This window comes from Pelodiscus sinensis, chromosome 24 (genome assembly GCF_052426305.1).
Source record: "Pelodiscus sinensis isolate ZL-2025 chromosome 24, ASM5242630v1, whole genome shotgun sequence".
Classification (NCBI taxonomy): domain Eukaryota; kingdom Metazoa; phylum Chordata; order Testudines; family Trionychidae; genus Pelodiscus; species Pelodiscus sinensis.
In genome coordinates this window covers 24,089,438-24,115,269 of record NC_143075.1, presented here as the reverse complement: position 1 = coordinate 24,115,269, position 25,832 = coordinate 24,089,438, and the positions used below count along the sequence as shown (strand labels likewise).

At 56.6% G+C, this 25,832-nt stretch overlaps 1 protein-coding gene across 1 annotated transcript in view; it reads right to left on the bottom strand.

The window, feature by feature from the left end:
• Window positions 1–25,832, bottom strand: part of EPHA8 (EPH receptor A8) — a 122,831-nt gene that overhangs the window by 29,204 nt on the left and 67,795 nt on the right. Inside the window, exons 4-7 of the mRNA XM_075906308.2 lie at window positions 17,986–18,141; window positions 4,246–4,581; window positions 1,036–1,160; window positions 717–879 (exon numbers count right to left, since the gene is read on the bottom strand). Coding sequence (XP_075762423.2) covers window positions 717–879; window positions 1,036–1,160; window positions 4,246–4,581; window positions 17,986–18,141 — 780 coding nt within the window. The remainder of the gene's footprint in view (window positions 1–716; window positions 880–1,035; window positions 1,161–4,245; window positions 4,582–17,985; window positions 18,142–25,832) is intronic.

Sequence of the window (25,832 nt, the reverse complement as noted above, 5' to 3'; positions counted from 1 at the left end):
TTGGGGCACCCCACAGGGTGGTCACTTGTCTGGAGGCCCTGGAGGCTCAAGCCGCAGTGATCCCCTGGCGTCACGTGTTGGGAGGCCACTCGCTCGGCTTAGAGCCCTGCTTTTGTGGAGGGACTCAGCAGCAGCTGTGCCTTTGTCCAGGGAAACGAGAGAACGTGCACGCAGGAGGGGCTGGCGGAGCCGGGGGAGGTGGCTCTGGGAAGGGTGGCACTGGCAGGGGTGGGCCCACGCAGGGGGCTGCCCTGTATTCTGGGGAGGCCTCAGTAGCCCCCAAAGGTCAGAGGGTCAGTGTGTGGATGGGGCGCAGGGTGTAAAACACCCACCGAGGGGCTGCAGGGAAGGCAGACCCAAGGGGGTCTCTTCTGCCCTTCAAGTCTGCGATGTCACGTCTCAGCCTCCTCCCCACTTTCCCACCCCATCCCACAGGTGCACCCCCAGGCTCCCCTTTGTGACAGAATCGCTCCCGGCCCTTCCCACTTCCCGCTGCTCCCAATCCCCCCAGCAAACCTCCATCCAGGCGCCAGCTGGTGCATCGCCACCGCCAGCACCTGGCTTCCCACTAGAGCCACCAGCCCCCTCCGACACAGCCTGTCCATGCACTCGTCTCCCCTCGGCCTCCCAGTGACTGAGCAGTGGGTCTCAAACAGCCTCGGCTAATCGCTGGGCGGGTGGACGCAGCCCTGTAACCCTCCGGCCAACGCACTCACTCGCTTTCCCAGTCTCCACCTCCACCGTCTGGCTGAACCTCCCACAGCCAGCAGAAGTCCGGGCCCGAACCTGGAAGATGTAGCGGGTTGCAGGCTTGAGCCCAGACACAGTCGCACTGGTGCCTTTGGATTTCAGCGTGGAGTAACTCTGCATTTCCTTGTCCTGTTGCAGAGCAAGGGAAAGGTCTCCCTGAGACAGGCTGGGAGGGCCCAGAAGTTCCCTTGTTTGTGTGTCTGGCCGGGAAGATTACACCCGCTCACTAGAAGGTCGGCAATAACCCTGTCTCCATGCCCCACGGCCAGGCTGCGGGGCGGTTACCTTCTCGTAGTACTTGACCTCGTACTCCAGGATGACGCCGTTGGGCTGGTCCGGCTCATGCCACAGCAGCGTGACGCTGTTTTGACCCGTGTTCTCCTGGCGGAGCACCACCACCTGGGATGGGGCTGAGAGTGCAGAGGGCAGCACGTCAGCAGCTGGGCCTGCCCGCAGGGACACAGCGACATGCTGCAGCCTGGGACACCTCAGGGTCCCTGGGACTTCGGGAGCCCGTGCAGAGCCCAGCCACTGCCCCCATCTTGGGGTCTCTGGCAAAGGTAGCCCAGCTGTCTAGCACGTCCCTCAGAGCAGGACAGTGCTGTCCAGCTGCCGGGCGCCCGGTGGAGCACTGACCCTTCAGACCCCCCCCACTTATGCACAGCCTGTGCCAGCCCCCCCTCGCTCCCTAGTGAGGGGGTCCCAGGCCGTGGGACTTACTTGGGGTTCACAAAGGCACAGCAGATTCACACCCCTTTCTGGTCAATGGGGCCCCAGTCACACCCTTGCCAGCCCAGCCCCATTGTGCAGATGAGCACAGCTGGGCTCGGGGACCAATTTTCAACTCAGGTCTGTCTAGCCCACCAGCAGCCAGGCCAGACTACGGGGCGGGGCAGGGACAGCCCCACCCACACAGGCCCTGGGCACGCTGCTGCCTGTCTCGTCACTCCATTGCTGTGCACGGATGGATGCAGGGAGCCGTAAGGGAACGTGCCTGGCACAGGGACAGGGCACCGCTGAAAGGCTCCTGGGCCATCGTGGGTGGATGGAAGGGACCGTTCTGATCCCGCAGCCCTGGACGCCCAGGCCACAGTCCCCCCTGCCCCCCACGGCTCTTGCATCTGGCCCGGAGCTTTGCGAGAAGAGATGTCCAGTCTCAATTAAAAGGCTCCAAATGACAGAGATTCCTCCCCTCTCCCCCCCGCCCCCAGCAAGCTGGTCCAGGGCTTCATTAGCCCATTTCCACTGTGACTTTATCCAGCTTGGCTTCCAGACGCTGGGTCTTCCTGTGCCCGGGGCAGCTGGATCGCCGGGCCCTGCTCCCAGACTCTGCTCTGCGAGGGCCTGGGCACAGGGCAATTCATGGCCCTGCTTGCACTGGGGGGTAAGATGGGCCAGAATGGAATAGTCCAGTTTTTCAGTTGGTGGGGGCAGCAATGATGGAACATCCCATTGTTTGGTGGAGTGGGTGGGCGGTGGGCATAGAATACTCTGGCTTTGGGGGCCAGGTGGGAGGGTCGCAGCAACAATGGAAGAGTCCGGTTTGGGGGGGGGCAATAACATTACCCCGCCCCCAGGGCTGCAGGGGAAGAGGACTTGTCATTTTCAGAAGCCTCAACTTGCAGCCCCGCTGGTGGCGGAGCGTGGGAGGGGGCGGGGCCAGGGGGCACCGGCTGCGCTATGTCCATGGAGACACAGGGCTGCAGTTTTACCTCGTTGTAGCCCCCTGCGGCCCGGCCAGGTGGGGCGTCCAGGCCCCCGCGCGCCATGCACTGCGCTGCAGTGACGCAGCCGTGACTGGGCCGCACGGGGCCTCTCGTGCTGATGCTCACACAGAGGAGCTGGCGCCGCCAGTGCCTTTGTCAAAGCACCTGGGGATGCTCCCCGTGTTTCTTCCTGGCCATAGCGTGGATGCCGGGATCGGCCCATGGGCTGCAGTACGGCTGCCACTGGACCGCGGTAGAGCAACCCAAAGGCTACGTGAGCAACGCTGACCCACAGCAAACATTCGGGGAGCATCCGGACTAGCCCGTGGGGCCTCAGACCTAGTGGGCAGAGCTGCAAGGCAGGAATCGGTAGCGAGGCCGCGCTCCAGCCCCAGGAAGCCCTGCTGGGCACAGCAGCCGGGAATGCAAGTCCAAGCAATCCCCAGGGGCAGAGCACTCCCAGCAGACCCTGGCAGTCCCGGCCCCCGGGAGCGGAGAGACCCTGGCAAGCCCAGGAAAGACTGGGTGGGAGTAGTGGGAGTCTGAACATACTGCAGGGGCGGGGAGCATCCGATCCGACTTGTCTGGATCCAGCCCCCACGGCTACTGCACCCCCCTGCCACCCCAAACCCACCTCCCAGCAGCCCGTCCTCGCCCTGAGCCCCTCGCCTAGGCTCTGTCTGGGTACGTCTCCACTTGCTCCCTAGTTCGAACTAGGGATGCAAATGTAGGCGACCGAAATTGCTAATGCAGCAGGGATTTAAATATCTGGTGCTTCATTAGCATGATCTCGCCTGCGCGCTATTCTGACCGCCAGCCGATTTGAACCAGGAAGTGGGCGCCGGGACACGCTAGTTCGAATCAAACCGCTTGGTTACTCCAAGGAGTAACGTTAGTTCAAACCAAGCGGTTTGATTCGAACTAGCGCGTCCCGGCGCGCACTTCCTGGTTCGAATCGGCTGGCGGCCGGAATAGCGCGCCGGCGAGATCATGCTAATGAAGCACCGGATATTTAAATCCCCGCTTCATTAGCAATTTCGGTTGCCTACATTCGCATCCCTAGTTCGAACTAGGGAGTAAGTGGAGACGTACCCTTAGTCTGCTGTCTCTGTCGGAGGCCACATCAGTGGGGGGGCTTTGGGGTTGTTTGCTTCTCACTTTTCTGGCCCCCAGCTCTGAGTTTTCTGTGGCTCAGCGACCTTGACCCAGAAAAGGTCCCTTGTCCCCGCTGTGATGTCTGTCTAACACAGTGCTCATCTGGCCCCTCCCCGCTGCACCAAGTCACGCTGCCCTGCCCAGAGCGCACGGGGAGGGAATCCGCTCCCAGCTCACAACCTGCCTTAGAAACCTTACGGTGGGGGGAGGGGACTTGGCTTTCCTGCACGTGCAAATGGGAGTCAAGTCCCTCACTGCTCTGAGCGGGGCAGCTGTCGGGGTGACCGGGAACCATTCTTTACCATCACACAACTTTGGTCTCCTCCCCTCCTTTTTTTGCTTCAACAGAATTTTTTCCCGGTGTTTTTTTTGGGGGGAGGGGGGTCGGTATTTTTGTTTCAACCATCAGGCAACCCTACTGGTCACCATGAGCAAGCCAGCATTTGCCACAGTCCCCACACGTCGCCCACAGCTCACACCCCTTCTGAGCACAGGGAACCCAGCGCGGACAGCACTCCCTCCAAGGCCGCTAGGCAAAGGCTGGCCGCCAGGGAGAAGGCCCAGCCGCACCCAGCGGGGATGTGCACACCAGTGACCCTGGGCCCTGCCTTCTCTGGCTATCTGCTCCTCCTACCTGCCTGGTTCGTGGTGATGTTGACAACGGCGAACGTCCGGGGCTCCAGGCTGAGGTCGGACACGCCGTTGACAGCCTCCACCCAGAAGGAGTAGTTCATGTGGGCCATGAGGTTGGCCACAGTGAGGGCAGCCTGTGCCAGGCTCATCTGCTGGGGAATGAAGCGGGTCCCACTGCCACAGGCCTCGCACTGACCCGGGCCCCACGTGCAGCGTCGGCAGAGCACGTTGTATGTGATATCAGCGCGTCCCCCCTTGTCCAGGGGTGGGGCCCACTCCAGTGTCACTGAGGTGCCGTTCACGCTGGAGACCAGGTTCACAGGAGCAGAGGGGGGCCCTGGAAGGAAGCAGAGATTCATCCAAATGGGTGGGGTGGGGTGCTGTGCTGGGGGCGGGGAGAGAACCCATGGGAAGGAGATGTGATCTGTAGGAGGGAACAGGGTGGTACTGGCTGACCAGAGGGTGACATGCCGTGGGTGGTATGGGGAGGGAGAGGGGAAGGAATGACCCAGCTGAGATACAGGCTGATCTGAGGGTGACATGCACCGTGAGAACCTGAGTAGGGATGTAAAATCCTGTGAAATTAGTTAGCTGGTTAAACATTAAATCTGGAGTGCTCCCCCCGCCCCGCCCGCCATGGCCAGGATGGAGCGGCCCCCACACAGCAAGCAGGGACTGAGGGCTGGCAGCCCTCCTGCTGCCCGGCCTCCCACGAGGCTGCCGACTCCACGCCTGTGTGCCCGTGCAGGCTAGGGGCTGGAGCCAGCAGCCCTGTGGGGCTGGAACAGCTCTCAGCCGGTGGGTTGCTTCGGGGTAATCGTTAGCCATTTCCTGCTGAGGTTAACGGTGACAGTTCCCGTTCACATCCTTAACCCCGACTAGAACAGACCTGGTGAGCGATCGCACGGCCCATTGCTTGGCCACACTCTGGTTTGCTAGGAAATAGACCTGAGAGACGAAATGCCCCCTCAGCCAGGGCTACTAATCCGGTGCAGGAAAACGATTCTAGACAATACCAGTCTCCAAAGTTCCCTTCCCCCATCCTGAAGTGTGATCCCCAAGTCACTACAATACTCCACCCCCCGTCCCACTTCCCTGACTTGCTCTTCTGTTAGGGTAAGTCTGCACTAGCCACCCTAGTTCGAACGAGGGTGGCTAATGTCGTCATTCGAACGTGCAAATGAAGCTCAGGATTAAAATATCCCAGGCTTTATTTGCATGTTCCCGGGCGCCACCATTTTTAAATGCCCAGTAGTTCGAACCGGCACGGGCTAGGTAGTTCGAACTAAAGCTCCTAATTGGGAGTACCGTTACTCCTCCTGCAATGAGGACGTTCATTTGCACGTTCGAATGACGACATTAGCCACCCTAGTTTGAACGAGGGTGGCTAGTGTAGACTTACCCTTCCTGCCTTGTTGTGTGAGTTCTAGCTCTCCGGGGGCTGGGCTGGGAAGGTGCTTCCCTCGCTGGGACTGAGACCAGAACGAATGGATGTTTCTGGATTATGACAAATTTCCTCTCTGCGTGTGCCAAATGTTTACTGCGGCAATGGCAAGAAGCGCTAAGGTGCTTAGCGGATGGGGCCAGCATTGCCGCGCAGGCCTGCCGAGGCCGTGTCATTGTTACACTCTGTGCTGAATGCGGCCGGCGCCCGGTGCACGCCGAGGTACAGATCTAGGGGCGGGTAAGTTGCCGTTTTGCAACAGGTGTTCTGCGAGAGGTGCTGCTCGTGTCCATTGCACACAGGTGTGCACAGTGGGCCCCAGGGCAAGGTCTGGCTCTGTGCCCTGGAAAGGGGGGGGCTGAGGGCAGAGGGGGCAGGGCTGAGACCAATCAGCCCTTAGCACCACCCAGACCACGGCCCCGCCCCAGTGCTCAGTGGCCCTGGTGGCCATTCAAACGGGCCCAGAGCTGCAGCCACCACAGCAGCAGCGGCAGCGGCAGCGGCAGCGGCAGCGGCAGCTGGGAGCTCCAGGCCTCTGAAACTCCAGGTCCTGGGGCAACTGCCCCCTTTTCCCCCTCCTGTCAGCAGGCAGCAGATTCCCCCTGAGCAGCCCCCGTGGGGGACTCCTGAGCGGCGCTTTCCCCGAGACGACGGGGGCGGGGCCAGGCCCGGGGATGCGTGCAAGCACCAGCTGTGACACAGGGACACGTCTTTTCTTCCTCGAGTGCCTGCTCGTGTCCACCCCCGTGGGTGGCGCCTACCTCAGCGTGGGGGCGGGCAGGCGCTCCCGGCTCTGCCAAAGCCAGTGTCTCAGCCTGCGGAGGGGTAGCACAACGAGACGTAAACATGTGGACCAAGGATCGGGCCGTGGCTCTGCAGATGTTCCGGATGAGTACCAGTGCCGGGAAAGCCACCTCGGGGGTCTGGGCCCCAGGGCTGTGGGCACCCTGCCAAGCTGTGGCGGGTGTGTGTACATGCGGCCATCCAGTTAGAGATTGGCTGCGGGGGCACCGGCAGGTCCTTCAAGCCGGCCACAGCGGTGACAGAGCTGGGTCTGCTCCGGAAGGGCTGGGTAGGCTCCTAGTTGCAGGCCAGAGTGCGGCTTGCGGAAGAGCACAGGCAGGGTCCCCATCTGGAAAGGGGACAGGACCCCAGCAGGCCAGGTCATGCCCAGCGGTATCTGTGCCCCAGGAGGCAAAGGCAGGCCCTGGCCATGGTGAGGGGACATTAGGCCCCACGGTGGCCCTGCTCCAAGGATCCAATCCCTTGGAACGGGACGAGCGTAGACTCGCTGCACCCCAGAAGTCCCAGGGACTCGCAGATGCACGGCAGCTCCGTGCTGCTGAGTCACCTCCGAACCGGAGCAGCCTGACCAGCCAATCGTCTGGAGCAGGGAAGCGGTGACCATCGACGGCCGTTGGGCGGGCGCCCGAAGGGAAGGACTGCGAGCTGATGCGGCACCACTGGGGAGCCTGTGTCCATGGATGGCTGCACAGTGACAAAACGCCTCCAGGGAAGTAACAAAAGGAGCCAGGGAAACCATGTGACACGTTGTGCCGTGGTGGGGGTATTGGGCTGCTTTCTATGCTGGCTCTGTGGTAACCCCACTGGCTGCTGCCGGTACCATGGCCCAGAAGGACAGGGAGTGAGACATTATGCACAGAGGGTATCTCAACCTGTCCGACCAGCTACCCCCCATAGGGAGAAACAAAGGAAGGTGGATGCTGCCCTGGCTGGGGGCAGGGCTGGAGGAGAGTGAGTTAGTGTCTGTCTGGGAGCATGGAGGAAGCAGCCTCAGCAACAGGCTGGGGGGTTTAGAAGCCGAGACCCCCCCCCATATCAAGGGGGGCTTAGGCATCCTAGGCCTGTCCTGTAACCTGGTGACATCTGTGCTATGCTGTATTCTGGAGAGGCAATAAACACCCTCTGTTCTACCGGCTGGTGGAGTCTGTTCGTGCCATTTCAGGGGTGCAGGAGGCGGGGGACCCCAACGCGCCATCACACTGGTGTCAGGAGTGGGATCCACTGCACCCCGTGGATGGAGCTTCCAGCGGCGAGCGACAAGGTGCAGTAGAAGCAAGAGCCCTGGAGCCAGGTGTGCTGGAGACAGAGCAAAGCGGTTCCTGGGAATCGTGGGGCGCTGCAGCACTAGACTGGTGAGTCTGCACCGAGGGGCCCAGCGGGCAGATGGCCTACGCCCGATTCTTGTAGGCAGAGCTGGTGAAGCTGTGCAGAGAGAGGGGTTTGCCTGTGTGGAAAGCAACCAAGGCCCAGCTGATTGCCCAGCTGGAAGAGAATGACCAGCCACAGGGCCAGGAATCTGTCCCCACGGGAAGCAGCCAGACCTCCCCTGGGAGTGTGTCAGGCTCTGAGAGGAGGCAGAGCACTGGAGCCTGCCGGAGAGATGAGACAGCTTCTCCCGGGAGGCCTGCAAGCCGTAGGCCGTCTAGGGTAGGAGCCAGCCCAGCAGAGCTGCGGCGGCTGGAGATCCAGCTGCAGATGAAGGAATTGGAAGTACAGGACCGAGAGAAGCAGCGACAGCATGAGCTGGCCATGGCAGAGCAGAGAACCTGCGGGGCCCCGGCTGCGCCAAGAGTGGATGGGCCCCAGGGTCCCGGGACTGCCAGACGCTTGGAGAGGCTTGAGGTGGCCCAATTGAAGGACATGGGCGACATAGACGGGTTCCTCGGCTCCTTTGAGAGGGCCTGTGGACTGCAACGGGTTCCCCCAGCTGACTGGCTGCAGAAGCTCATTCCTGCACTGAGCCAGGAGGCGGCTGGAGTGCTCAGTCAGCTGGAGGACCTACAGCCAGGGGATTACAACCGAGTCAAGGAGGCCCTGCTGCACAAGTTCGGGCTGACCCCCGAGATGTACAGGAAGAAGTTCCGGGGGGTGCAGAAGGAGCCACGGGAGACCTATGTGGACCTGGCCTCCCGCCTGGCGCAATACGGCCGCAAGTGGGTGTCTGGAGTCAGAGCCCAGACCGCAGAGGAGCTGTTCAGGCTGTTCATGATGGAGCAGTTCTATGAAGCATGCCCACCCAAACTGAGGCTGTGGCTCAAGGACCGAAGACCAGAGACCCCCCAGGAGGACGGGAGACTGGCGGATGAGTTCACGGAGAGCCGGTCCGGGTGTGAACGGGAGTCCCGGAGAGAAAGGGAACCGCGCAGAGACCGGATCTCGGCTGAGCGACGGAGAGAATCATCTACGAGGCGAGCCCAAGAGACGAGTCATCTGCGCCCCTGAGAACCAGCCAGGGCCTGGACAGAGACAGCCCAAAGCCTAACTTGCCATCGCCGTGGGCAAAAAGGCCACAAGAGGGCTCAGTGCACCAGGTCCCATGACCGTGGAAACTCAGGCCTGCCCTACGCGAGGAAACTGAGTCATCTTAACGCTGCTGCGCAGGGGAGGCACAAATCAGACCCGCAGGGGCTCCAGGCTAGCCCCGGCTTAGGCAGCGCCGGGTTGGGAGAATTCTTCCATCCATGTAGCTGCCACCTCTTGGGGAGGGGGGTTACCGGGTACCAGGACAGCCCATCCCGCCGGTGGAGCCAGTGTCTGTGGGAAGCTCCATGTGGCGCAGCTGTAGCATCTCAAGCGCGGACAGGCCCTGAGAAGAGTCCCCCAGTGAGCATGTGCAGCGACCGAGGGAGAAAACACCCACAAGCCCTTTCGATCATCCAGACCCGGAAGGCAGCCCTGAGGCAGGGGGCAGCCCAGGAACGTTGGCCCCTCCCCTCGCTGGCGGGATGCTGGGAAGCTGGTTCAGGGCAGGAACGCGTCAAGCCTGCGGCTGCGTCTAGTTTGCTGTCGCTGTCGCTTTCCCCTTGCCAGTTCCTCCTCACGTGTGGGTTTGCCATACACGCCCTGTGCTTCACCTTGCTCCCAAGCAGGCCTCCGCTGCGCGAACTGTGTGGCGGGCGCACGCCAACCGGGGGCTGGTTCGTGGCTCCGGGCTGACAAACCGGACGGAAGAGCCGAGGGTGCTGGGGGAGATGCAGGACGGGACGGGGGCGAGGCTGAGGAAGCCAGGGCGAGACTTGTGCTTGTGGCGTGAGGGAACTGAGCCGAGCCTCGCAGCACGCTGGCCCCTGGCACTCGCTGGCTAGGGCGACCCCAAACGTCCAGGCAGAACCTCCGGCTTCCCTCATCCAGGAGCCCCGACATCGTGCTGGAGCAGCCGGCTCAGCACTGACAGAGGAGAGAGTCACGCTCCCTCTGCCCCAGCACCCCCGGCCAAAGCCCCTCGGTAGCCCGCCGTTCTCAGCCGCCACCCGCCTGCTTTCATGCAGGGCTTCGCTCGGGGATCCCGGCCGTGGCAGGGGCTGCAAGGACGATGTGCCGGCAAAGCAGCGGGGGCATTCGCCCAGCAGCAGTTGGCACCTGGCCTGGTTTACGCCCGTTCGACCAGTCTGAGCATTAACCCCTTCCCGGCAGACCAAGCGGCCCCTCCGGGGGAGCCCTTTCTGCCAATGGGTTGGACGGGGCTGCTCCAGCGGGTGCCACTTGCAGAATCTGCCTGCCTTCCCCAGTGACATTTCACCACCCCGATGGCTCCAAACGCTGGACAGCCCTGGAATTGCAAAGGGGCGGACGGGGAAAGTTCTTCCTCATCTGACGTGAGCAGAGACAACAGTGAACATGTTAGGGTGCGAGTTAGGGGAATTAACACAGGATTGGGATCACAAATGATTTAAAGGCACTATTTCCCTTAACACAAATGGATACACACAGATATGCATGCCCCTAAAAACACATACATGGACAGGCACGTGTGCCCAGAAACACACATAGGGTATGTCTACACTAGCCCCCTAGTTCGAATTAGGGTGGCTAATGTAGGCATTCGAACTTGCAAATGAAGCCCAGGATTTAAATATCTCAGGCTTCATTTGCATGTTCCCGGGTGGGCGCCATTTTTAAATCTCCTTAGTTCGAACTGACTGCCCTCGGCTACACGCGGCAGTCAGAAGTTAATCCGAACTAAGTCTTTAGTTTGGATTAACTGTTACTCCTCCTGCAATGCAAGTTCGAATGCCTACAGTAGCCACCCTCGTTCGAACTAGGGGGCTAGTGTAGACATACCCATACACTCTTCCTTCAGATGGACACAATAGCCCCAAAGACACAGACATGGACTCAGCCCATAGAGACAGACCTACAAACATGCATACAACTCTAGTGATCTATGTCTGTACACACACCCTTTCTGGAGGGATATGAGCACCCCAACCAGAGTATATAACAAATAAAAGAAAGGGGGATCTGATAATATTGAATATAAATCAGAACCTAGGGACTGTAGAAAATGGATAAGGGAAACAAAGGAACACAGAAAGAAATATATGGCCAGCAGAGTTAAAGACAACAAGAGTTTGTAACGTATATTAGGAACAAAAAGAAGCCTATGAACGGTATTCCTCCATTGCTAGATGAAAATGGTAGAATTAACCATTAAGGTGTTTTCTGTATTTCTTTTCTATATTTGGAATGAGACAGATCTTACAGGCATATCATATGATAACGCTCCTTCCATCCACTAGTAGCGCAGGAGAATGTTGAACAGCAGCTACGAACCTTACGCATTTTAAAATCAGCAGGTCTGAACAACCTTCTAACCAGCAGTTTTACAAGAGCAGGCTGAGGAGCCGTGTCGATTATTAATGCTGCTTTTTAGTAAGTTTTTGAACACCAGGGAAGTGACACAAGACTGGCAGGAAGTTAACATTACACCAATATTTTAAAAGGGGGACTGGGATGATGTAGGTAGGTACAGGCCTATCCGCCTGACATCAATCCCGGGTCAGATACTGGAGCACTGATACAAGACTCGATAAAGAACTAAAGGAGGGGAAATATGATAAATGCCGATCAACACTGTTTAATGGAAAACACATTTAAACAAATTTCGTCTATTTATGAGAGAGAAATGGAAATAGGGTTGATGCGCTTTAATCAGACTTGGATAAGGTATATGACTTGATATTGCACAATATTTTGATTCAAAAACTGACTTGGCGCATGTTAAATGGATTAAAAGGTGGCTAACGGACAGCTCTCACAATCTAGTTGTAAGTGGGGAATCATTGCTCAGTAGATGGTCTTCGAGCGGAATCCCACAAGGATCTGCTTTTGCCCCTATGTTATTCAACATCTTTACTAGTGAGCTGGAGGAAAACAGAATGGTTACTGATGGTGGCTAACACAAACATTGGGAGAGTGGTAAATAATCACAAAAGACAGGTCGCCACTATGGAGCAATCTGTGTCCCCTGGTAAACTGGATACAGTACAAGCAAACAATGTGTTTCAGACAACTGAGTGTGAATTGGGGATGTTAGGGTGTGTGTGGACTACACCTCTCTGTCGCTAGTATTATTGAGGAATACAGGATCTGTCGAAAAAGGCTTTATTTTCTACAGATCTGCATCTAGACTGCCATGTGTTTTTGAAAAAGCTCCATTTGGAAAAAAGTGGCGGCCATGTTTATGCTAATGAAACACGGGATATTTAAATCCCAGCTTCATTAGCAATTTCGATGTGCCTAATCTACATCCCTCTGTCGACAGAGAGGTGTAGTCTAGACACACCCTTAGATGCCAGGTAATTGACTAGTCATGTAACCACATGAAATCTTATTGGTTACACGACTATTCGATAGTCCCCAGGGGCAGGGCCAGCAGCCAGCGCACTGCCAGCCCCGCTCCCAGGGCGCCCCCTGCTACCCAGTGCTGCTGCCTCTCTATCAAAGTCAGCAGCATGGGTGGCAGGGGGAGCCAGTTTAGAAACCAGCTCCTAACGCAAACCGGCTGCAGCTGGGGTCCAAGCTCCCTGTGGACAGAGGCTGGTCCGGCAGCAGCCCCTGTCTGTGGGGAGTCTGAGCTCCCTGTGGATAGAGGCTGCTCCGCCTTCCACGGAGCAGCCTCTATCCGCAGCAAGCTTGGGCCTGCCATGGAAAGAGGCTGGTCCCTGGCAGCAGCCCCTATCTGTGGGGGGTCTGAGCTCCCTGTGGACAGAGGCACCTCTATCCATGGGGACCTTGGACCCCTGCAGAGAGACGCTGCTTTGGGGTAGCCTCCCCCATTTCCCTGCCCCTCCCCGCTGCAGCAGGGGTGGGGCAGGCGGCACCACGGGGCAGGCGGCACCACGGAGCTGGTGCTGGGCAGAACCGGCTTTTAAGCTAGCTCCCCCCAGCACCAGCTCCTGTCTACCTCTGTAGGAGGCAGCAAGGGGGGCAGGCAAGTCTGCAGAGCCAGCACGCACGGAGAGACAAAAGCCGGCTCCCTGTGCGTATCGGCTCCAGACTGCCCCTCGCACCCTCCGCACTGCTGCCTCTCTATGGGTATGTCTACACTGCATCCCTAGTTCGAACTAGGGATGCAAATGGAGACAATCGAACTAGTTAATGAAGCGGGGATTTAAATATCCCGCGCTCCAGTAACATGATCTCGCCGGCGCGCTAGTTCGAATCACAGCTGATTCAAACCAGGAAGTGCGCGCCGGGACGCGTTAGTTCAGACTAAAGCCCTTAGTCCGAACTAATGTTACTCCTCATAGCTGTGATTCGAACTAGCGCGCCGGCGAGATCATGTTAATGGAGCGTGGGATATTTAAATCCCCGCTTCATTAACTAGTTCGATTGTCTCCATTTGCATCCCTAGTTCGAACTAGGGATGCAGTGTAGACATACCCTATCAGAGGCAGCAGCATTGGGGTGGGGGGGCAAGCGGATCCAGCACTCGTGGGGAGCCTGCTTAAAGCCAGCTCCTCATGGTCCTGTGTCCCGCTCCCCTCACCGCCTTGCTGCCTCTGATACAGAGGCCGTGTGCGGGGGAGTGTGTGTCGTCGATAAGCTCATTGGTTAATCATGGAGTGGACCACATCTTGCCATCCCTACTGTGCACATACAGTGCTAGGAACAAAGAAGGCAGCCTACTGGCAGGGTGCGGGACTTGGAAAAATATCGGGGCTTGTGGTGGGTGATCAACTGAACACAAGCTCCCAGTGTGAAAAGGTGAATATGATTCTGGGATTGTAGCCAGTTAGTCCTACCAGAGAGGTTCCTCCAACTCCAGGTCAGTGGGCGGTCACTCTGCCCTACTGACAGACACGAAAAATAACCCCCCAAGTCAATAGTTCAATAACTCGGCCTTGTTCAGTCAGGGAAGAGGCAAACTGTCCAGCGCCCGGCCTTGTGCAGGTCATAGAATCATAGAACCATAGAGCTGGAAGAGACCTCAGAAGGTCATCAAGTCCAGCCCCCTGCCCTAGGCAGGACCAATCCCATCTAAATCAACCCGGCCAGGGCTTTGTCAAGCTGAGACTTAAAAATCTCTAGGGATGGAGACTCCACCACCTCCCTAGTAACCCATTCCAGCGCTTCACCACCCTCCTAGTGAAATAGTTTTTCCTAATATCCAACCTGGACCTCTCCCACCACAACTTGAGCCCATTGCTCCTTGTTCTGCCATCTGTCACTACTGAGACCAGCCTCTCTCCAGCCTCTTTGGAACCTCCCTTCAGGAAGTTGAAGGCTGCTATCAAATCCCCCCTCACTCTTCGCTTCTGCAGACTAAACAGACCCAAGTCCCTCAGCTACTCCTCATAGGTCATGTGCTCCAGCCCCCTCAGCATTTTGGTTGCCCGCCGCTTTAACTGGGCCCCGGAGGGAGTATCCCCAAGCTGTGGCTCTCCATCTTCGGTCAGGCTGGGTATCTGGGGCCCTAAGGTGGGTACGGCGGGATCATCAGGCCCCCTGGTCTTGCCATGGCTTCAGCAGGTTCACACGATAGGTCTGTTCTTTCTTTTTCTGGTAGGGCTGATAGAGCTCATAGGTTATGGGCCCGAGCCAGCGGGTGACCTCGCAGGGTCCTTGCCAGTGGGCAAGAAGCTTCGACTCCTCAGAGGGGAGCAGCAGAAGGACCCGATCTCCAGGTTCAAAGTTCTTTCTTGCGCCCGGCAGTTGTAGCTCTGCTCCTGGGTTCCTTGAGCTGCTTGGAGGGTTTCCTGAGCCAGAGCGCCCGCCTGAGTTAGTTGCTCCTAGAGCTGGAAGATTTACTGGAGGAGGCCTTGTGAAGTCAAAGGGGTCTGCTCCCAAGTCTCTCTCATAAGGTCCCGGATACCGCGGGGATGATGCCCATACAGCAGCTCAAATGGGGAAAATCAGGTTGAAGCCTGAGGCATTTCCCGGACAGCCAGCAGCAGTGGGGGAAGTAATTGGTCCCACTAGTGCATCTCGGCTGGGGGAAATCTTAGCATCCCCTTCAGCGTACGATTAAACCGTTCCACCAGCCTGTCGGTTTGGGGGAGCTACACCAAAGTTTGCAGTTTCTAGATGCCCAGCAAAACACACACCTGTCAGAGTAACTGAGAGGTAAAGTTAGTGCTCGGGTCTGTGAGGAGCTCCCGAGGAAGCCCCACCCAGGCAAAGATTTTCACAAGCTCTGAGGCAATGGTCTGGGTGAAGATATTCCACAGCGGAATGGCTTCCGGAAACCGAGTAGCGTAGTCCATTAGGACAAGGATGTAGCAGAACCCTGCTTTAATTCCCGGAAGTGGACCCATCAGATCGAGAGCCACTCATTCAAAAGGGATCCCTACTACCGGAAGGGCTTTCGGCACCACAGGGTCGGCAGCCAGCTGGCAGTCCAGGCACGATTGACAATAGTCCTTTACTTTGTGGTGTACTCCGGGCCAAAAGAACCGAGACAGTACTCTGGCCAGAGTCTTCTCCGATCCCAGATGGCCAGCTGCTGGGACATCATGGGTGAGCTGTAGCACCACCCTGCGATGACACCGGGGAACAAGCTACTGAGTCCTGACCGCCTGGGTTCGGGGGTCTCACATTACCCGATAGAGGCGATCTGCCTTTAACTCAAAGCGGAGGCCACTGCACAGCCCTCTGTGGGTCCACCACGGCACCATCAACACATGCCAGCTGCTCACACGCCGCCCTCAGTGTAGGGTCATCCCACTTGTCCCGAGGAAAGTCCATCAGGGCGAGGGACTCAGTGTTCTCCTCAGCAGAAGAGTGGGAAGTGTTGGGCCGCTCACCCATTTCCCATTCCCAGGGTTCCTCTTCTTCAGCAGGCTCCCCTGGTTGGGCCCAGGAGGTCTCCTTCCACGCCAGTCGGGACAGGGGGTACCCCGAGACTCGCCTCTCTGATGGGCGTTGAATCCTGGCCAATCCCAGCCCAGGATAATACGGTAGGCCAATGTGGGCCCCTTCCCTACCATCAACTCCTCTGTCTACCCTTGGATGGTAAGGAGGACCCTAGCCCAGGAGTAGGCCTTTACATCGCCATGAACACACAGCTCCCCCTCTGCCACTGTGCCAGTAGGGAGGATCTCCTGAGAGATGAGGGTCTGGCCACACCCCAAGTCTAGGAGGGCTGCCACCTCCTGTGACTCCACCTGTGCAGGGGTTGTGAGTTTTAGAGGGCCAGAGTGGCAGGTGTGGGTCATAGAATCATAGAACCATAGAGCTGGAAGAGACCTCAGAAGGTCAAGTCCGGCCCTAGGCAGGACCAATCCCAACTAAATCAACCCGGGCAGGGCTTTGTCAAGCCGAGACTTAAACACCTCTAGGGATGGAGACTCTATCTCCACTGTGCAGACCCGACCATACCAGCAACCCACCTTGCTGGGGCCCACTTGGACGTAGCGTCTCATCGCCCCGGCTCTCAGCTGGCAGGGGTCTGGCAATCAGAGCTGCCCTGGGCCTGGGTGACATAGTAGGTGCAGAAGCGAGCGCTCTCGGCACGGGTTCCGGGGTACAGGATCCTAGCCCCATGAGGTTTTCAGTTGCTCAAATGTCTTCCTTCCCAGTGATAGCCTCAGGGTCACTCCCGGGCTCCCTCCTCATGAGATGGGCAGGCGTGGTGGGGCTGGATGGCTCTCTGGCAGGTCCTGACAGCTGCCCTTCGGGTTGGGACCAGAGGGCGGTCAACTGCTGGAAACTGTGCTGTTGGAAATCCTGGAGCTGCCAGAGCTGGATGTCCAGCGGCTGTACCAGCTGCCAGTATTGAGCCGCGAGTTGCTGGGCCAGCTGCTGCAGCTGTTGATGCTGGTGCTCAGCCAGAACCCTACACAGTTTGCCCACATCCATGGCTACTTTGGGAAAACTCACATCAATGACTACAAAAGAAAGAGAAAAACAATTTTTTGGAACTACTGAGGCACGTCCTCAACCCCTTACATCAGGGGTTGGGTCGTGCCCACATTCTCCACCATGTGTAGCCAGTTAGGCCTACCGGAGTGGTTCCTCTGCCTCCGGGTCAGAGGGCGGCCGCTCCATCCCACTACAGGGCTGCATAAAGAGGGGAATGACAGGCAGGAGCAGAGCGGTGACCTGGCATTGGCACGACCCCGGTGTCCAGGTGTGATTCCCCAGTTCAAGGAGGATGTTTACAAATTGGAGAGGATGCAGAGATGAGCCGTGAGACTGGCTAACGGGCTAGAAAGCCTGCCTGAAAGAGGTGGGCTCAAAGAGCTCAGCCTATTTAGCTTAACATTAAAGAGGGACTTGAATACAGCCTGTAAGTAGTTATACGGGGAACAAATATTTAGCGATGGGCTCTTCAGCCTCGCAAGGAAAGATCTGACATTACCCAGTGGCTGGCAGTTACCCTCAGGTATTCATTTTAATAGTGAGAGTAATTAACCAACGGAACAGCTAATAGCAGCTGTAGTGTGTTCTCCATCACGGTTAGTTTTTTCAACAAGACTGGATTTTTTGGATCTAAAAGCTCTGCTCTAGGAATGACCTTGGGGCAGGTCTCTGGACTGTGTTACACAAAAGGTCAGACTAGATGATCACAGTGGTCCCTTCTGGCCTGGTCCCTGTGTCTCTATGAAGCCAGGGCCTTCACATGCAGAGAGACGGGGGCCCATCTACACTAAGAAAAAGGATGGTTAAAACACAACAGCTGCATGCTTTAATGGCCTTGGGGACTCTAACACATGAGCTATCTCGTTGAGAACACACACCTTTGCCCTAATGCAGACACGGCTCCAGGAAAGACCTGCGCCCCTGAGCTACGTACTCCCAGCAGCCACATGCATCCACGCACACACACGGCAAATCCCCCGTGGACTCCAGCCCGGCGGTCCTCACACATTCACCCCGACAGCGTCAGGCCATTCTGATCCCAGACAGATACGTCCTCACCAACCTTCTGGCCCTGCCCTCTGGCCTGGGACTCGCCCTCTGCTGCTGTAGCCAGGCAGGCCCAGGGTCTGGCCCCTGCGTGCGGTGGACAGTGTGTGGGCAGCCCCAGGCCGATGGGCAGGTACTTACGCGTGCAGGCCGCAGAGGGGGGATCTTGTGCTGCCCGGTAGTAGCTGCTGTCACAGCGGCACACCCGTGCGGCCCGGCTCTCTGAGTAGCTGTGCAGGGGGCACTTTGCACACAGCTGGTCACCAGGGGCTGACTTGTAAAATCCCAGCTCGCAGGCTAGAGGAGAGGGGAAAAGGCAGCAGTCAGAGTTGGCATCGTGGTCACTGGTTCTCCACACAGGGATGCAACACTCCCAGCTCTGGCAAAAAAACTGAACAGGATGTTGGGACTCATGAAGAAAAGTATCATAGTGCTGCTACATACAAGCACGGCTCGCTCTCATCTTCCATCCTGGGTGCGGCTGGCACTGCCCCATCGCAAACAAGGTATCTTGGAATTGGAAAAGGTTCAGAAAAGGGCAACAAAAATGAGGAGGGATTTGGAACGGCTGCCATATGAGACTAAAAAGACTTGAGCATGGAAAAGAAAAAGGGGGGGATATGATAGAGATCTGTAAAATCGTGACTGGTGTGCAGAAAGTGAATAAGGAAGAGTTATTTACTCCTTTCCATACCACAAGAACTAGGGGTCACCAAATGAAATTAATAGGTTGCATGTTTAAAACAAACAAAAGGAAACATTTCTTCCCACATTACACAAGTCAACCTGTGGAACTCCTTGTAAGAGGATGTCATGAAGGCCAAGACTTTAATGGGGTTCAAAAAAGAACTAGATAAAGTCATGCAGGACAGGTCCATCAATAGCTATTAGCTTCTGCTTATCAGGGCTGAACCTGGGTGACAGGGGGTGGATTATTTTCAGGTACCTAAAAGGGCGTTATAAGGAGAAGGGAGAAAATTGTTCTCCTTGGCCTCCGAGGATGGGACCAGAAGCAATGGGCTTCAACTGCAGGCAGGGAAGTGTTGTTGGACATTAGCGAAAACTTCCCATCTGTCAGGGTGGTTACACACTGGACTAAATTGCCCAGGGAGGTTGTGGAATCTCCATCTCTGGAGATATTGAAGAGCAGGTTGGACAGACGCCTGCCAGGGATGGTCTAGATGGTGCTGGATCCTGCCGTGAGGGCCGGGGACTGGACCCGGTGCCTTGTGAGGGCCCTTCCAGTGCTAGTGCTCTGTGAGTCTCTGAGCACCCAGTGCAGATGAAGCCCACACACCTACTGGGTGTAGCTCACTGTCCCGTCTAGTGCACGCAGCCCACTTACCGAGCGAATGCACGAGTGTGCGCTACTGCCCAGGCTTTTCGTTCCAGCTGGACAGGCCCATGCAGGAAGCTCCAGAGGGCCCAGGTTCGATTCTGCCTGTTGGCATTACACTGGCCTGGACAATCCCTTATCTAGACACTGAGCTCAACACCCTGATGGGACAGACCCCTGCTCTGGGGGGAGCTCTGCTCACAAGCCCTTCCCACTCCTTTCCCCTTCACAGTCCCCACCCGCCTGTGGGGAGCGCCCCAGTCTCCTGGCTGGCTCTGCCCTGCCGCTAGAGTTGTCCACCAGCTGCTGCTTCCCAGCACAAGGCAGGGAAATGGGCCGAGCAGCAGCACAATGTAGGTGAGACACCCAAGCGAGCTGCGGGGGAAGGAATTCATCCCCTGCTGGAGGAGGAGGCACGGCACGCCCAGGGCTCTGCTATACCCGAGCACAGCCCCCCACAGCGCTCCCCGTACATTCCAGCCATGTGCACAGACTGACCTCCTGGCTCTCCCCCAAACTGTGCCCTCCTGCAACCTCAGCTCCTCCCTCCAGGGCTGCTACACCTGGCACATGGAGACTGGCCCCTCCTTACTGATCCAGTGTGGGGCTGAGTTTCAAAGAGAGGCAGCGGAGTTGCATGCTCAGGGCTGCGTTGGCACCGCAAGGCAAGGTGGGGGGACAGCTGGAAGCAGTGGCCCCGATTCCTAATTCCCTTCTTCTCCTTTTGACAGGCCAGTGTGGCAGGGAGCAGAGTTGCCCAGGAGAAGCTGCCAGTAGTTTTGGGGGTAACGGGTGAGAAGAGGAGGGGGCAGAAGAGCACAGCAGCTCAGGGTCAGCTCTATGGCCTTCCCTCTCCTGCAAAGCACGTCCTGCAGCCGCTCTCTTCTGCTTCTCCTGAGCAACTTCTCAGAGACATACAGAGGGCAGCTAGGGCCTGCAGCTGCTGGAGGGGGGGGCCCCCGCTACTGCTCCCTGCCCCGAAGAACATGGGACAAGCCTGAATGAGCGTTACTGCACTAGGGAGCCCACTGAGCACGCGGGCCAGGCTAATTAGGGAGGTGGGAGGGCGCTGTGGAGGGGCAGGAACTCATCCAAATTCTGCCAGATACCCGAGGGCTACGTCTACACTGGCATGATTTTCCGAAAATGCTTTTAACGGAAAAGTTTTCCGTTAAAAGCATTTTCGGAAAAGCGCGTCTAGATTGGCAGGACGCTTTTCCGGAAAAGCACTTTTTGCGGAAAAGCGTCCGTGGCCAATCTAGACGCGCTTTTCCCAGATCTTGGGCTCCTTGACTTTCAAAACCCAACCCCAGGCTAGGAGTGAAACGACAGTCAGCTAGGAGGCTTGTCTGCTCTCCCCAGAGACCTGAATCTCCTTTGCATAGATCAGCACCTGCTTAAACAGGCTCCTGCAACACCCCGGGAACACCATTCGCATGAGACAATACAGAACTCTCGCCCTGGTAGGTTCCAGGGCTGTGAGCTCCTGTGAATCCACAGGGCAGATCCAGGGACGCACAGAAGCACTTGGGAATTTGCAAAGCGGTTTGAATTCTCCGTCCTCACTCAGTACAGTCAGAAGTGCCAGAAACCTGCCTAGCTGCCAAGGAGCCTTGACCGGGATTTCTGAAAGCACAGGGCGGGATCCTCCTGTAGGAGAAGGCTAGGGGAGGTCAGAGGAAGGCGGCAGTTGCAAGTGGGAGCAGATGATGAGAGTTTGGCTGCAGCCTTCAAAATGTTGTGCAGTCTAGTGGAAAGAGTGTTAAATGTAACACACTATCACTGGAAGTGTGAGGGATTCCTTGGTCCTGCTGCCAGGCCAGGGGCTCTGAGAAGTCCTGTGCTTTGAGTGAGAGGCTGGTGAGGGTGAATTGTGCCTGTTTCAGGGAGCAGCCTGCTTTGTGGGTTCCTGTGTGTACCTGTTTGGAGTGTTAAGAACCAGCCATGCACCCTCACAGCTCTCCAGCAAGACTCGTGTTGCTCTAACATCTCTGGGTAGCCCCAGGAAGCTAACAGGGGGGTTAGCCCCTCTCCATCAGACAGCCCAACACACCTAGGCTACGTCTACACTATAGCTTTTTCCGATTTTTTTTTTGGAAGAGGCTTTTTTGAAAATCTCCCTTTTGGAAGAGCCCTTCCTTGTGGGAGGAGGAAGACAGGGCTGCCGCAAAAAAAAGCGGAGGAGCAAACGCGTTCCCTGGACACGGCAAAGTTCTTCCGGGATACCCCTCCCCCCCCGCAGTGTAGACGTACCCTCCAGAGCTGGAGTTAGAGCCCTGCTCTGCCAGCACAGCCCTCGGCGCTGGTGGGAGTGAGCCCAGCCGGCTTGCACATGAAGAATCAGGCTCGTGCGCAATAGGAGGCAGCACGCTCCCACTGATACAATGACAGCGAGCCTGCCTGGAGCCCCCGGACAGGAGGCAGAGCCGCCTCGGTCGTAGGAGAGCGGAAAGTTTCCGCAGGCATGTCCGGATCCAGCTGCGTGGTTCTGGAGACGTGTGTTTAATGCGCATTTCCCCCTGAGCGGCTGCGTCACGAACCCCAGCTCCCTGCGGGGCGGGCGTGTGAGAAACCCGTGGCAACCCCTGGTCCCAGTGCACTGAACCGGTCATCGGCCTGGCAGGTCGGAGTCTGGCCAACACAGGCTGCTTCCCAGGCACCGTAACCCCGTCCCCACGAGCCCAAAGACACGGGGAGGCGGCTCCACTCACCAGCAACATGAACAGGGTGTTAGGAAGGAAAAGCCCCGGAGCCCAGGGGCTTCACGTGCTCTGAACGAGCCAGAGCCTTGACTCCCTACCTCACTCACCAACACTCCCGTGCGCCGAGCGCAGGGTCCTGTGGAACGAGTGTGAACCGGGCGCTAGAGACGCTTCAGAAGAGGTGAGTAGCTTGGGCCCTAGACACAGAAAACAACCCCTCGCCGTGCCTGGCGCACCGAGGCATTGGGCCGTCTGCTCAGAGCCGAGCTAAAAGGCTCCTTCCAGCCGCAAGGAAATTAATCTGAAAACGCCTCTCGCAAGTTTGGCAAAAATCCCCCCCCCACTGGGCTCTGGGGGAGTGTCCTGGAGCGGTCCCAAGCCCTGCAAATGCAACAGAGAGCTGTCCTGACACCTGTCCCCGCAGCCCCACTTCCCGCCTGCCAGACCACAGCCCCGCTGGAGGCGCCGGGATCGCCCTGGAGCCCGCAGAGGAGAACTGGAAAAGGCAGCTGCTTGCTACTTCTGAGCCGATGTCTGCAGCCGCGGGCTGGCCCAGGACACTTTGCCCATATGGCTAGTGCTTCCCAGGTTTCCACATGGCAGACAGTCGTGCCACTAGAAATCCACAGGAAGCAGCACTCCGGGGCACCTCACCCAGGACAGTCCAATGGGGCCCTTACCCCGTGCTCCTGAGCTCCCCACTCTGCCCCCTCCCGCCCGGCATGGGATGCTGATTTTCCTCTGCTGACTTTGTTCATCAATGGACCCAAAACTGTATTGACAAGCCCCTAACTGCCACCCCCGGGCTCTCTCAGAACTAGGGACGCTGCAACGCTTTGACTGCTCGGTTCAAACTGTCCGCAAGGAAGGTGGAAGGTCCATTCAATGAGTGTCCATTCCATGGTTCCCACTGACAGGAAAACAATGAACCGGCTCCCAAAGCCACTTCCAGCCGCCCCCGAAAACCAACCTGCACTGGGGGCCTGAAACCTGTTCGCTCTGTGTGGACCTGAGAGCCCAGACTGACCAGTTCCTATTAGCCCCAAGCCTCTCTCAGAATTGCTGATGGGGTCAGGTAACCTTGCCAGGCGGAGGAGAGTCGGGAGGCTCCATGTGCTAGTCCCATGCCCCGTCAGTGTTCACTGTGGTCAGCCACGCCCCGTGCCCAGTCGGTGCTCACTGTGGATCATGGCCCACGCCCATTGATGTTTGGCATGGGTCAGCACTGGCCGTGTCCTGTCGATGTTTGGTTTGGATTGGCACTGACTTGCTCCCTGTTGGTATTTGCTATGGGCCAGCTATGCCGCGTGCCCTGTCAGTTTTCAATATGGGCCAGCTCTGGCCTGTACCCCATTGGTATTTGCTATGGGTCAATATTGGTCTGTTTCTGGTCAGGGTTGCTATGGGTCAGCACTGACCCACACCACATCAGTGTACACTATGAGCCTCATACCCTGATGGTGTTCCTATGGATAGGCACTGGTCTGTGCCCAGAAGGTCTACCTATCAAGGAAGGAGAAGAGAGTATTTGGATATAGACTGGCTAACCTAGTGAAGGGGGCTTTAAATTAGGTTTAATGGGGGCAGGTGAAAAAAAGCCCATTGATAAGCAAAAAACATGGAGACCTGGGAGAAGGGTAAAAAATCGGGGGCTATAACATAAAGGCACAAAGGAGAGATATAACAGAAAGAGCCCTGCGCAGATACAAAATACATATCTGCATCTGCAAAAATTATCTGTGGATATAAGTAGAATATCTGCAAATCTGCAAGGTTCTAGATACAAAATTTGTATCTGCACTGGCATCCATAGCCGCACAAATGAGCTGCGGATATCTACATCTACATCCATGGATAAGGATACCCGCGGCTATAAAGCAGATATCCACGGATTTGCAGGACTCTAAAGACAGAACTGGGGGGAGAAGTGTGAAATCAAATTATTATCTTAGTTGTCTGTATACTAATGTGAGACGTACGGGGAATAAGCAGGAAGAAATTATAATGCTAATAAATAAACACAACTATGATAGATTTGGCATCACAGAGACTTGGCGGGATAATACGCATGACTGGACTAGGGGTATAGAAGGGAACAGCTTGCTCAGGAAGAACAGGCAGGGAAAAAGTGAGGAGGTCTTGTCTTATATGTATACACTTGGGCTGAGGTCAAGATGGGACTAGGAGACAGACATGGTATGAGGATACAGGTGAGGACAGAAGAGGTAAAAAACAAGGGTGATGTCATAATAGGGGTTTACTACAGACTGCCAGCAACACTGTGAGCGCCCCCTTTTTGGCTTACTGTGTGTCCCTGCACTCTCTCCGTTCATCAGCCAAAACCTGGCTGAGTTACATACACCCTGTGTGCAATCGCACACACTGCTGCCCGGGGACACATCCAACAGGGGCCTGTCTCAGTGCCCACTGTAGTACTCCTCAGTCTGCTCTCCACTGGGAAGAGAGTGGTGTCCCTCCTGGAGACAGCTTCCTCGCCCTTGCCGCAGGCCTTTATCTTGGAGTCCTATCGCAGTCCATCAGTCTCATGAAGCTCGCCATGCAGAACCGTCTGCGGTGCTGCCACTTCCTCAGCCAGCCAGTCACCTGGTCTTCACAGCTTGAGCTCTCCAGAAGCACTACACTGACTCTGGTCCTGCAGCTCCTCTCTGGCCAACTCTCTGGTGCCTTGCAGCTACCCTAGCCTGCTTGGAGGACCTATCTATGGCTTCTCTGGAGCAAGGTGTGGCAAGGCCACAGGGCTTCGGGCAGTGGGACCTCAAGGCCTGATCCACCATGTCACACCACCTAAATAGGAAGAAGAGGTGGACGAGCACTTTTTTTTTTAAACAACTAACAAAATAATCCAAACTCAGGACATGATGGCGACACCGGACTTCAACTATCCAGACATCTGTGGGGAAATTAACACAGACGGGCATGTAACAATTTGGTTTTTCTGTAGACATCCTGAAAGGCCTGTAGCCATATTGGAAGGCCTAAACTAAAGTCTTCTTCTGCAGCCAGACTGAAGGGCAGCAGCCATGAGCTGTAAAGCCTGGAGTCACATTCTCATACTCCATTTCATTTGCATTAAAATTGTGTCAAACTAGGCTCTGAGAATGAAACCCTGTTCTAATGACCCCCACTGTCACCAGATAAAGGAACAGATCTCAAGATGGATAGAGAAAACTCAGTTAACAGCATTTCATCTGGCAAGAAACTGTTTACCAAGAGCTGAGATTGTAGAACCTGCATTCTATGATTATTGTCCCCACTTTCCTATTGTTTGGCTGATCTCTGTCTGGATTGTAACTCTTTCTGTCTGCTGTATAATCAACTAAGGTGGTGGGGTCTGGTTGATTAGGTAATTGTTACAGTATGTTATGATTGGTTAGTAATATTATACTACAATAATTGGTTAAGGTATAGCTAAGCAGGACTCAGGTTTCACTATATAAGCTGGGGTCCAAGGAGGAGACCAGCAAGCAAGCAAGGGAAAGGAAAGGAAAGGAAAGGAAAGGAAAGGAAAGGAAAGGAAAGGAAAGGACAGGAAAGGACAGGAAAGGAAAGGAAAGGAAGATCTGGAAGAACTCACCTCCAAGACTCAGCCTAACACCAGAGCTGCCAGACTCCTTTGCACAACCGAGATGTGCAGCAGCTAAGATCCAGAAAGACTGAACTTGCCTGGCCAACAGGGGAAGGCTGCCTGCCTTTATCAGGATTGGTGAGCATGACACTGTGTGCTTAGCATGGGTATTCTGCTTGCTTGAGAATTGTCAATACATTGAGAATAAGAATATTAACGTGTGAGGCTCTTTCAGTGGCCAAAGATCCTGCACACCTGCAGGAAATTACGCCCTGAGCCCTAGGAACTGGGTATGGGAGGGTGTATAAATTAACAGGGTTGCACCATGAGCCCTAGAAATTGGGTAAAGGTGCGTGTCCCTAAA